Source organism: Bombina bombina, chromosome 10, assembly GCF_027579735.1.
Source record: "Bombina bombina isolate aBomBom1 chromosome 10, aBomBom1.pri, whole genome shotgun sequence".
Lineage (NCBI taxonomy): Eukaryota > Metazoa > Chordata > Amphibia > Anura > Bombinatoridae > Bombina > Bombina bombina.
In genome coordinates this window covers 135,294,950-135,309,154 of record NC_069508.1, presented here as the reverse complement: position 1 = coordinate 135,309,154, position 14,205 = coordinate 135,294,950, and the positions used below count along the sequence as shown (strand labels likewise).

The 14,205-nt window shown below is 36.8% G+C and overlaps 1 protein-coding gene across 1 annotated transcript in view; it reads left to right on the top strand.

The window, feature by feature from the left end:
* The window catches only part of ST6GALNAC3 (ST6 N-acetylgalactosaminide alpha-2,6-sialyltransferase 3), an 849,023-nt gene that overhangs the window by 290,905 nt on the left and 543,913 nt on the right, over positions 1-14,205 (top strand). The window contains exon 2 of the mRNA XM_053693340.1: positions 2,580-2,774. Within this exon, the coding sequence (XP_053549315.1) occupies positions 2,580-2,774 (195 nt within the window). The remainder of the gene's footprint in view (positions 1-2,579; positions 2,775-14,205) is intronic.

Below are 14,205 nucleotides of genomic sequence, written 5' to 3'. Positions count from 1 at the left end.
TATAATCCTGATGAGTCTACACCTACACAATAAACAAAAAAATAAAAATAATTTACATAATTTAGTGCTGGATTTTTATGGTGCTATACGTTTTCCATTAGCTTTGGCAGACGTAACTCAGTATCTGCTTAAAGGGACAGTAAAGGGACAGTAAAGTCAAAATAAAACATTTATGATTCAGATAGAGCATTTGCTTAGTTCTCTTGGTATCATTTGTGGGAGGGTATACCTAGATAGGTTCAGGATCAACAGTGAACTAATAGGAGCTTGTTGGTGATTGGTGGGTTTACATATAAATCCCTTTTGTCATTGGCTCACCAGATGTGTTCAGTTACCTCCCTGAAGTGCATTCTGCTCCTAAGCCTACTCTTCAACAAATTATACGTAGAGGACAAAGCACATTTTATAATAGAAGTAAAGTTGTTATAAATCATGCTGTATCTGAATCATGAAAGTTTCATTTTGAGTTTCCTGTCCCTTTAAACTGGAATTGAGGTACAATTAAAAATGGCAGAAAGCTGTAACTTGGTATAACAATGTATGTCTTTGCTTGTAAAACTCACTCATTTTCTAGGGCTCAGGGGCATATTATGGCCTAGGCCAACAAGGCCAGAGCCTAGGGCAGCAGATTTGGGAAAGGCAGCACATCTGCCCTATCCTCTCTCTAAAAGCCAGCACACAGTACAGTGAGCAATAAAGTGCAGGCTTTTACAGAGAAGACAATGCATGTGCGCTGATTAAGGTCACTCTGCACAGGCAGTGCTCCTTTTAACCTTTGCTTCATTTAGAGCCACTGGCATTTTTGCAGTGGAAGCGTTCTTGGTGAGAAACTTGCCCAGGGACATGCTTACAAGGTGAGGCTGGAGGAGAAGACCTTGTGCCGATATGCTGCCTCCCCTTGACAGCTGTGGTGGGTCTGCAAGAGCAGTTCTTATTGCAGGTCTTAGTAACAGACTGGATGCATCTGTGCACTGCTTAGATCAGCTTGTGATGTCTAATCATAAACTCTCAGCGCTAATGTATGTTAGCTACTAATAGCTAGCTTTCTCTGCATTCATGTGATGTCTAATCATAAACTCTCAGCGCTAATGTATGTTAGCTACTAATAGCTAGCTTTCTCTGCATTCATGTGATGTCTAATCATAAACTCTCAGCGCTAATGTATGTTAGCTACTAATAGCTAGCTTTCTCTGCATTCATGTGATGTCTAATCATAAACTCTCAGCGCTAATGTATGTTAACTACTAATAGCTAGCTTTCTCTGCATTTATGTGATGTCTAATCATAAACTCTCAGCGCTAATGTATGTTAGCTACTAATAGCTAGCTTTCTCTGCATTCATGTGATGTCTAATCATAAACTCTCAGTGCTCATGTATATTAGCTACTAATAGCTAGCTTTCTCTGCATTCATGTGATGTCTAATCATAAACTCTCAGTGCTCATGTATGTTAGCTACTAATAGCTAGCTTTCTCTGCAGTCATGTGATGTCTAATCATAAACTCTCAGCGCTAATGTATGTTAGCTACTAATAGCTAGCTTTCTCTGCATTTTTGAACCCACGGAGTAAATAGTAAACGGACACTTAAAAGGTTTCATTACTTGAATGATGATAATTACTGTATGATGTTGCATGTGAAGGGCAGTGATTGTTTCAAAGTGTATTCTTCTTTCCCTCCCTTCCTCTCTCCCTGCTTTCCCTTTCTCCCTCCTTTCCTCCCTCAACTCCCTCCCTCTCTTCTTTCTCTCAACTCCCTCTCTTTCTCCCTTCTTTCACTCCTTTCTCCCCCCCCCCCTTTTCTCCTCTCCCTCTCCACTTTTCTCTTAACTCTCTCTCTCTCTCTCTCTCTCTCATTTTCCTTTCCCTCCCTTTCCCCCCCTTCTTTTCTTTCCCCTCTCCCAGGGAGAAAAAAAACAAAACACACACACTGACCCAAAAAAAATATTAAGGGGAAAAAGGCCTAAAACCTTTGGGGGGGGGGGGCACCAGAATTTTGAGTGCCTAGGGCAGCACAAAACCTAAATATGCCACTGCTAGGGCTGTATTTATTTTACCTAGTTGCATGTTACTAAGGTGCATAAGCCAAAAAACTGATTGTTAATTAAGTCCATGCAAAGCTCAAGGAGCGCATTATGACTCACAGTTTATCTTGTGTTTTACTTCCCAAGCTCACAATACACTATCTCTACCTAGGAAAGAGAGAATTAACATTTTATATATTGTTGCATAGTATTAACATGTTGTTAATATCAGTTTCATTCTCTATAAATTATATCTTTTTAATTGCATAATTTATTAAACATATTTTTAGATTAAATATATATTCAATTATTCAATCTTTAAAGATATACTGCAAATTGTGACTATAAGGAATACCATATATTACATGTTTTATAATTATTATTGCTGTTCATTTTATTTGATTTCAATTAAACATATTTCTTTTCTAGCCATAGTTATTTATCAAATCAATTAAGATGATCAAGGTAGATTTAATTTATTTATGAAAAGATCTTTTATATTAGATGTACAGCTAAACATTAATATACTGAGGTTTTGTCTTCTGCTTCTTTTTCAGAGAGTGCCCATCGTAGCTGTCAGTTCTGTATCAGTATTTTTCTTCCTTATTGTGCTTCGACTGATAAATGAAGTTAATTTCCTCAAAGTGCTCACTTGCTTTGGACAGACAAGTGCCAGATGTGTTCGTGTTTCTGAAGCACAAAGACGGACATTCACATATCACAGCGGATACATTAATATCAAAACACATGAGGTAAGATGGTGTAAAATAATCTTACAACATTACCGTTTTCATATAACATGCGTATTTCAATTAGTTATTTATTAGGTTGAGCATTCCATATATTTCACTGAGAGTCATTAAAGGAATACTAAAGGCAAAATTAAACTTTTGTGATATAGCACTTGATTTTAAAATATTTTCCAATGTCCTTCAGTTATCATATTGTGCAGTCTTTTTATATTCTCACTTTCTTAAGCATCAGTTCCTACTAAGTATTTGTGAGAGTTCACAATATATATTTATGAGAGTCTGTGATTGGCTGATGGATGTCACCTGATACAGGAGGCAGGGAAATGAAATGGCCTTTTTATTATTTTATGTGTTGATAATGTAGTTTTATTGTATTTAATCGTCCATTAATGGCTAAACATACTAAATTGTGCTATAAATTTATTTAGCCCCAAAAAAGATTGAATTGGTCATTAGGCAAAATAAACAGCTACATATGGGCACCTTTGTTCAGTTGGGATACTATCTGGCTGTACCTGGCAGTCAAGTGTAGTTAAAGGGACATTAAACACTTTGAGATGGTAATATAAAATGATAAATTGTATATAATAAAACAGCTTTGCAATATACTTTCATTATTTATTTTGTCCTCTTTGCCTGTAATTCCATTCTGAAATTGTGAGCTATTCAGTTCCTGTTAGAAATGGAAGTGCAGAACACTGTTAAATCCAGCACAACCATTGGCTGTACACTCTAATGACCTATGTATAACTGTCCCTAATTGGCCACAGCAGAGAAGGTAACACAAGTTACAACATGGCAGCTCCCAGTGTTTTATAGACACTAAAACTTTACACTTATTTTGTCAGTTTTTAAACAACTAATGAAACTTTAAAAAATACATCTACATGTTAGTCATAGACTAATCTTTTCTTTGAATGCATAATTTTATCTAGCATGCATTTAGTGTTTAATGTCCCTTTAATTAGCAGGTGGACATGGTTTTAAGGTATTCATAAGAGGCAAGGTACAAAGTAATTTCTGAATATGGATCAATATAGATCCAGCCATTGGACTAAAAAAATAAAGTAAACATAAAAGCTTTCCCTATATTTTAAAGAAGTTTGTAATAAGTGCCACATGATTTTAAACTGTATTTGGAATAAGACTAATTATTAGTTGTAAAATTGTACTATATGCATTTCTTGATTCACTGTGACCATTGTGTAACAAGGATCTGCAATGCAATTATTTTGTTTTGTCAGTCTTAGAATGTTTGATCATCTATTTTGTCTTGGCCATCAAGACAGAATTGGACTAATTATAGAATAATTACTTGAAATTGACTTTATTCCGGGTTTGAATAAGTAGTTGATGTATTTTATTTCTCCATTAAGAAGTCTCTTGTTTTTTTAAACAAGCTGATTATAATTTCTGTACATTCTGAGACGTGGGTATTGCAACTGATTGACTGAAATGATTATTGTGCAATGACACTGGTATTTTGTATTCCATTGCCTTCCTGCGGAGTTGGCAAATCTGACAATGAGAGACACAGATCTTTTCGGTCAAGTCTGCCTATTGGAGAGGGCAACTGCTTTATATCTCCCAGGGAAATCACAATCTGTCACCCCGCTTATGACCAGAAAACCGCATTTGGCACATTTATGAGGTAATAGCTTTGCTCGTTTGGTCTGGCACGCAAGGAATTGAATGTCTGTGCAGCGTTCTTTGCTATGTCTTTTTCAATTTAAAGGAATTTATTCTGAAGCTGGATAGAAATATGTATCAGCTGCATGTGAGTATTTTACATCATTTTCGTGTGAACGCAGTTCAGAATCAAAGCTAATTATAAAGAAAATGTGAATATAATAAAAGCTTTTGGCATAGTTTTTCTTAAAGTAAGACTCTGATTTAAAATAAACAAATAAGCAAAGGCATTTTACTTAAAGGGACAGTCTACCAGAAAATGTTTATTGTTTATAAAGATAGATAATCCCTTTATTACCCATTTCCCAATTTTGCATAAGTAACACTGTTATATTAAAGTACCAGTAAATACAGTAGACTTGCATAATCAACACATGCATGCTAAAAAGACAATGCAACAGCACTTAGTCTGAATGTTAAATGAGTAGTAGATTTTTTTCGGACATATTTCAGTTATGTCTATTTCCACTCCCCCTGTATCATGTGACAACTATCAGCCAATCACAAATGCATATACATATATTCTGTGAATTCTTGCACATTCCTAGTAGGAGCTAGTTACTTAAAAAGAGTAAATTTAAAAAGATTGGAAAGGTGTTTAAAATTACATGCTCTATCTGAATCATGAAAGTTTATTTTTGACTTGAGTGTCCTTTAATATTCTTTTTAACTCCGTACCTAAGCTTTTGCATACTGTCCATTTATCTTATTGATATTTACAAACTTTAATTTCAACCAATTAGTGCTGCTTCATAAATAACTCCACGGGATTAAGGACAATATAGCTTTGAAAAGCTGATAAAATGCACTGAGATAAGAGGTGGCCTGCAGAGGGTTAGAAACAATCAGACATTTTTAGAGGTTAAAGCTGGGGAATGGGTAGTAAAGGTGTTATCTTTATTTTTAAAGAATAAGCAACATCAAGTAGATTGTCCCTTTAAATAACTAAATAATTGATAGGAGTTTCAGCTCCTATCATTTGCCCCTAAATTTGTTTAATAAAATATGTGTAGTAGTCCTTTAAAGGGACAGTCAACACCATAATTTTTGCTGTTTAAAAAGAAAGATTTTCCCTTAATTACCCATTCCCCAGTTTTGCATAACCAACACAGTTATAATAATACAAGTTTTTCCTCTGCAATTACCTTGTATTTAAGCTTCTACTGACTGCCCTCTTATTTCATTTCTTTTGACAGACTTGCATTTTAGCCAATCAGTGCTCACTCCTAGGTCACTTCACGTGCATGAGCTCAATTTTATCTTTATGAAACACATGAGCTAATGCCCTCTACCAGTGAAAATGCATTTAGATTAGAGGCAGTCTTCAAGGTCTAAGAAATTAGCATATAAACCTCCTAGGTTTAGCTTTCAACTAAGAATACCAAGGGAACAAAGCAAAAGTAGTGATACAAGTAAATTGGGAAGTTGTTTAAAATTACATGCCCTATCTGAATCATGAAAGTTTTTTTTGGACTTGACTGTCTCTTTAAAGTTTTGGCTGTCCCCTAAATTTGATTTAAATTGATCAAGTTCTAGCTATCTTTTACCAATACTAACTAAATTATTAACAGAGCGAGAAACAGTTTTCCAGGAATGGACAACAGTTTAGTGGCTTGTTCTATGGCCCAGTTACCACCTAGGATCAGCCTCTTTTAGCCCAGTTGTGCTTTTCACAACTTTCCTGAAGTATATCAGTCTGATCCCACCTAACAAGGTCAGTCCAGCCCTGAAATACCAGGCACTTCTCCTCTGAACAAGGGAAACGGCAACCCCAGATGATCGTTTTGGCCTCCTTTGTGCCTTGTCAGTGAGGTGCAGCCATATCCCTCTAAGCACAGTGGGCAAGGAGTCCATGTCTGGTTTTCCCCATTACCCTTAGAGAAACGTTCCCCAGGGTCATAATACAAATACCTACAGAAAAAGAAGCAGTTTGCCGGGAGCAGGGTCATAATAAAAACACAAACAGAAAGAGAATCAGTCTGCCCGGAACTAAATTATTGTAATCTGAGAAAAAGTATCATAGTCCCCTAATGAGCAGGTGATTACAATTTTTATAGTAATCACTTGCTCGTTAAAGGGGTATTTCAAGAAAATAATCTTTATTTTGTGTTTGTGTGTTAATACCTGAAGGTGACTGCAAAATATATCATAATAAATTTGTAGTTATCTAGTTATAAGACAGCTGTTAATTCGACAATACACTGACAAACATGTCTATTATGCATATGGAGAAGCAGCAATATTGAGGAATGTGTTGAAAATATTTTTTTACAAGAAAAAGGGTCACACTTAAGCTGTTTAAACTGATTTTAAAAGATTGCAAGAATGCATGTTTGTATACAATACTTCCTTAAAGGGACATAATACTCATATGCTAAATCACTTGAAACTGATGCAGTATAACTGTAAAAAGCTGGCAGGAAAATATCACCTGAGCATCTCTATGTAAAAAAGGAAGATATTTTACCTCACAATCTCCTCAGCTCAGCAGAGTAAGTTCTGTGTAAAAAGTTATACTCAGCTGCTCCCAGCTGCAGGTAAAAAATAAATAAAAAAAATGAAGAAATGAACAGCAGCCAATCGGCATCAGCAGTGCTGAGGTCATGAACTCTTTTACTGTGATCTCATGAGATTTGACTTAACTCTCATGAGATTTCATTGTAAACTTCCTTACACTGAATAGGGAAATAAGATGAGTGTGCACGTAAGCTCGCTCCTTCCGCTGTCCCGGGACAGACATACTGATTTGCTGCTTAGAAGTCCTTTACAATGGGATGTGGATACTGAGGAAGCTTTTGAGGTAAAATATCTTTCTTTTTTAAATAGAGATGTTCAGGTGATATTTTCTAATCAGCTTTTTACAACTATGCTGCATCACTGTCAAGTGTTGAAACATTTGGGTATTATGGCCCTTTAAGTTATTACAGTTGTTAATCTCAGCCAATAGTCAAAATGTTTCTATTAGTGGAAAGTGACATATTTCACAGGAATAAAACAAACAAAAGTATCTATTTTCCAGCACAAAATCCTTAAAACCCCCCAAAACAAAACAAAAACCTTATATACATTATATAATGTTATTTTAGATACAACAAAGAAAATAACTTTAAAAGGACCCTGGAGGTTAACATTATACTTTTTTGATTTTACAATAAAAAAAGAAAAACTTTCCAATTATTTATTTTATTAAATGCACATTTTTGGCGTTTTTTTTTCCCTTGAGAGCATACTTAGATAGGCTCAGAGACGCAATGATCTTAATCGCTATTTGGCAGTAGCATTTGTAACAATCAGAGGTGTAACTACAGTGCCTTTAGAGCTCTCAATTGAGACAGGACCCATACCTCTAGAGGCCTATCTGGCCCAACAGTCAGTAGTGTTGTCGCTACAGGGGGATCTGCTGTGGCCTGGGAATAGTGTTGCCAACTTGGCCATGTTTTCCTGGACACTTATGAGTTACACATGCTGCAGGGTGTGTAGAGGGGAACATGAATGGCACCCCAGGACAGCACACACATAGTGATCCTGGACAGCACTATCCATGTTCCTCCCTGCACACCCTGCAGCATGGGTAACTTATAAGTGTCCAGGAAAACATGGCTGAGGTGGCAATCCTACCTGGGACCTACCTCCATCTTGTCTGGCCCCTCTGTGTGCCAGGGATCACAATTTAAGGAAAGTATAGTTTTACCTTTACACTATGTTGGCATTATCTGATTATCTGAATCATAAAAGAAAAAAATAGATTTCATGTCCCTTTTTAGTGTTATTGCAAGTTTTTCAAATGAATTTAAATCCAATGCATTCATCAACTCCATGATAACCCATATATCTAATGTTTGTGTAATTAATTCTGCACATTCAAACACCAGTTCTACCTTGTATGAGGACTGTTCAAATTTTGTTTGTTTTTTGGTGTTATTTCTGAAAGAATTTTTAAACTTTCAAATTGTTTACCTTGTACTTGTTACACATTTTTGTACTGCTTTTTATTTGCATACCCATGCTCATATGTAAAAACAAAACATTGTTACATTGTTTTTATTTAATAAAAAGTAACAAAAAAAATACATTTCAAATTATATTTTTAAATTATGAAATCTGTTCACAAATTAAATACAATCATCTGAATAGTCAACTAGGATTGCAGTTATGTGTCAGGGAATTTAAAAAACATAATTTATGTAAGAACTTACCTGATAAATTAATTTCTTTCATATTAGCAAGAGTCCATGAGCTAGTGACGTATGGGATATACATTCCTACCAGGAGGGGCAAAGTTTCCCAAACCTCAAAATGCCTATAAATACACCCCTCACCACACCCACAAATCAGTTTAACGAATAGCCAAGAAGTGGGGTGATAAGAAAAAAGTGCAAAAGCATAAAAAATAAGGAATTGGAATAATTGTGCTTTATACAAAAAAATCATAACCACCACAAAAAAGGGTGGGCCTCATGGACTCTTGCTAATATGAAAGAAATGAATTTATCAGGTAAGTTCTTACATAAATTATGTTTTCTTTCATGTAATTAGCAAGAGTCCATGAGCTAGTGACGTATGGGATAATGACTACCCACGATGTGGATCTTTACACACAAGAGTCACTAGAGAGGGAGGGATAAAATAAAGACAGCCAATTCCGCTGAAAAATAATCCACACCCAAAATAAAGATTAAATGAAAAAAACTGAAATTATAAGCAGAAGATTCAAACTGAAACAGCTGCCTGAAGTACTTTTCTACCAAAAACAGCTTCAGAAGAAGAAATTACATCAAAATGGTAGAATTTAGTAAAAGTATGCAAAGAAGACCAAGTTGCTGCTTTGCAAATCTGATCAACCGAAGCATCATTCCTAAACGCCCAGGAAGTAGAAACTGACCTAGTAAAATGAGCTGTAATCCTTTGAGGCGGAGTTTTACCCAACTCGACATAAGCATGATGAATTAAAGATTTCAACCAAGATGCCAAAGAAATGGCAGAGGCCTTCTGACCTTTCCTAGAACCGGAAAAGATAACAAATAGACTAGAAGTCTTTCGGAAATTCTTAGTAGCTTCAACATAATATTTCAAAGCTCTAACTACATCCAAAGAATGCAATGATCTCTCCTTAGAATTCTTAGGATTAGGACACAATGAAGGAACCACAATTTCTCTACTAATGTTGTTAGAATTAACAACCTTAGGTAAAAATTTAAAAGAAGTTCGCAACACCGCCTTATCCTGATGAAAAATCAGAAAAGGAGACTCACAAGAAAGAGCAGATAATTCAGAAACTCGTCTGGCAGAAGAGATGGCCAAAAGGAACAAAACTTTCCAAGAAAGCAATTTGATGTCCAATGAATGCATAGGTTCAAACGGAGGAGCTTGAAGAGCCCCCAGAACCAAATTCAAACTCCAAGGAGGAGAAATTGACTTAATGACAGGTTTTATACGAACCAAAGCTTGTACAAAACAATGAATATCAGGAAGATTAGCAATCTTTCTGTGAAAAAGAACAGAAAGAGCAGAGATTTGTCCTTTCAAGGAACTTGCAGACAAACCTTTATCCAAACCATCCTGAAGAAACTGTAAAATTCTCGGAATTCTAAAAGAATGCCAGGAAAAATGATGAGAAAGACACCAAGAAATATAAGTCTTCCAGACTCTATAATATATCTCCCTAGATACAGATTTACGAGCCTGTAACATAGTATTAATCACAGAGTCAGAGAAACCTCTTTGACTAAGAATCAAGCGTTCAATCTCCATACCTTTAAATTTAAGGATTTGAGATCCTGATGGAAAAAAGGACCTTGCAACAAAAGGTCTGGTCTTAACGGAAGAGTCCACGGTTGGCAAGAGGCCATCCGGACAAGATCCGCATACCAAAACCTGTGAGGCCATGCTGGAGCTACCAGCAGAACAAATGAGCATTCCTTCAGAATCTTGGAGATTACTCTTGGAAGAAGAACTAGAGGCGGAAAGATATAGGCAGGATGATACTTCCAAGGAAGTGATAATGCATCCACTGCTTCCGCTTGAGGATCCCTGGATCTGGACAGATACCTGGGAAGTTTCTTGTTTAGATGAGAGGCCATCAGATCTATTTCTGGAAGTCCCCACATTTGAACAATCTGAAAAAATACCTCTGGGTGAAGAGACCATTCGCCCGGATGTAACGTTTGGCGGCTGATATAATCCGCTTCCCAATTGTCTATACCTGGGATATGAACCGCAGAAACTAGACAGGAGCTGGATTCCGCCCATACCAGAATTCGAGATACTTCCTTCATAGCCAGAGGACTGTGAGTCCCTCCTTGATGATTGATGTATGCCACAGCTGTGACATTGTCTGTCTGAAAACAAATGAACGATTCTCTCTTTAGAAGAGGCCATGACTGAAGAGCTCTGAAAATTGCACGGAGTTCCAAAATATTGATCGGTAGTCTCACCTCCTGAGATTCCCAAACCCCTTGTGCTGTCAGAGACCCCCAAACAGCTCCCCAACCTGTCAGACGTGCATCTGTTGAAATTACAGTCCAGGTCGGAAGAACAAAAGAAGCCCCCTGAACTAAACGATGGTGATCTGTCCACCACATCAGAGAGTGTCGTACAATCGGTGTTAAAGATATTAATTGAGATATCTTTGTGTAATCCCTGCACCACTGGTTCAGCATACAGAGCTGAAGAGGTCGCATGTGAAAACGAGCAAAGGGGATCGCGTCCGATGCTGCAGTCATAAGACCTAGAATTTCCATGCATAAAGCTACCGAAGGGAATGATCGTGACTGAAGGTTTCGACAAGCTGATATCAATTTTAGACGTCTCTTGTCCGTTAGTGACAGAGTCATGGACACTGAATCTATCTGGAAACCTAAAAAGGTTACCCTTGTCTGAGGAATCAATGAACTTTTTGGTAAATTGATCCTCCAACCATGATCTTGAAGAAACAACACAAGTCGATTCGTATGAGATTTTGCTAAATGTGAAGACTGAGCAAGTACCAAGATATCGTCCAAATAAGGAAATACCACAATACCCTGTTCTCTGATTACAGACAGAAGGGCACCGAGAACCTTTGTAAAAATTCTTGGAGCTGTAGCTAGGCCAAACGGTAGAGCCACAAACTGGTAATGCTTGTCTAGGAAAGAGAATCTCAGAAACTGAAAGTGATCTGGATGAATCGGAATATGCAGATATGCATCCTGTAAATCTATTGTGGACATATAATGCTCTTGCTGAACAAAAGGCAGGATAGTCCTTATAGTTACCATCTTGAATGTTGGTATCCTTACATAACAATTCAATAACTGGTCTGAAGGAATTCTCCTTCTTTGGTACAATGAAGAGATTTGAATAAAACCCCAGCCCCTGTTCCAGAACTGGAACTGGCATAATTACTCCAGCCAACTCTAGATCTGAAACACATTTCAGAAATGCTTGAGCCTTCGCTAGGTTTACTGGGACACGGGAAAGAAAAAATCTCTTTGCAGGAGGCCTTATCTTGAAGCCAATTCTGTACCCTTCTGAAACAATGTTCTGAATCCAGAGATTGTGAACGGAATTGAACCAAATTTCTTTGAAAAAACGTAATCTGCCCCCTACCAGCTGAGCTGGAATGAGGGCCGCACCATGTGGACTTGGGAGCTGGCTTTGGTTTTCTAAAAGGCTTGGATTTATTCCAGACTGGAGATGGTTTCCAAACTGATACCGCTCCTGAGGATGAAGGATCAGGCTTTTGTTCCTTGTTGTGACGAATGGAACGAAAACGATTATTAGACCTAAATTTACCTTTAGATTTTTTATCCTGTGGTAAAAAAGTTCCTTTCCCTCCAGTAACAGTTGAGATAATAGAATCCAACTGAGAACCAAATAATTTATTACCCTGGAAAGAAAGGGAAAGCAGAGTAGACTTAGAAGACATATCAGCATTCCAAGTTTTAAGCCATAAAGCTCTTCTAGCCAAGATAGCTAGAGACATATACCTGACATCAACTCTAATGATATCAAAGATGGCATCACAAATAAAATTATTAGCATGTTGTAGAAGAATAATAATGCTATGAGAATTATGATCTGTTACTTGTTGCACTAAAGCTTCTAACCAAAAAGTTGAAGCTGCAGCAACATCCGCTAAAGATATAGCTGGTCTAAGAAGATTACCTGAACACAAGTAAGTTTTTCTTAGAAAGGATTCAATTTTCCTATCTAAAGGATCCTTAAAGGAAGTACCATCTGCCGTAGGAATAATAGTACGCTTAGCAAGAGTAGAGACAGCCCCATCAACCTTAGGGATTTTGTCCCAAAATTCTAATCTGTCAGATGGCACAGGATATAATTGCTTAAAACGTTTAGAAGGAGTAAAAGAATTACCCAAATTATTCCATTCCCTGGAAATTACTTCAGAAATACCACTAGGGACAGGAAATACTTCTGGAATAAATACAGGAGATTTAAAAACCTTATCTAAACGTTTAGATTTAGTATCAAGAGGACTAGAATCCTCAATTTCTAATGCAATTAGGACTTCTTTAAGTAAAGAACGAATAAATTCCATTTTAAATAAATATGAAGATTTATCAGCATCAACCTCTGAGACAGAATCCTCTGAATCAGAAGAACCAATATCAGTATCAGAATGATGATGTTCATTTAAAAATTCATCTGAAAAATGAGAAGTTTTTAAAAGACTTTTTACGTTTACTAGAAGGAGGAATAACAGACATAGCCTTCTTAATGGATTTAGAAACAAAATCTCTTATGTTATCAGGAACACTCTGAATATTAGATGTTGACGGAACAGCAACAGGTAATGTAACAGTACTAAAGGAAATATTATCTGCATTAGCAAGTTTGTCATGACAAACAGTACAAACAACAGCTGGAGGAACAGATACCAAAAGTTTACAGCAGATACACTTAGCTTTGGTAGCTCCAGCACCAGGCAGCGATTTTCCAGAAGTATCTTCTGACTCAGCTTCAACGTGGGACATCTTGCAATATGTAATAGAAAAAACAACATATAAAGCAAAATTGATCAAATTCCTTAAATGACAGTTTCAGGAATGGGAAAAAAATGCCAGTGAATAAGCTTCTAGCAACCAGAAGCACAAAATAATGAGACTTAAATAATGTGGAGACAATAGTGACGCTCATATTTTTTAGCGCCAAAAAAGACGCCCACATTATTTGGCGCCTAAATGCTTTTGGCGCCAAAAATGACGCCACATCCGGAACGCCGACACTTTTGGCGCAAAAGAACGTCAAAAATGACGCAACTTCCGGCGACACGTATGACGCCGGAAACAGAAAATAATTTTTGCGCCAAAAAAGTCCACGCCAAGAATGACGCAATAAAATGAAGCATTTTCAGCCCCCGCGAGCCTAACAGCCCACAGGGAAAAGTCAAATTTTTAAGGTAAGAAAAAAATGATTTATTCATATGCATTATCCCAAATATGAAACTGACTGTCTGAAAAAAGGAACGTTGAACATCCTGAGTCAAGGCAAATAAATGTTTGAATACATATATTTAGAACTTTATATAAAAGTGCCCAACCATAGCTTAGAGTGTCACAGAAAATAAGACTTACTTACCCCAGGACACTCATCTACATGTAGTAGAATGCCAAACCAGTACTGAAACGAGAATCAGTAGAGGAAATGGTATATATAAGAGTATATCGTCGATCTGAAAAGGGAGGTAAGAGATGAATCTCTACGACCGATAACAGAGAACCTATGAAATAGACCCCGTAGA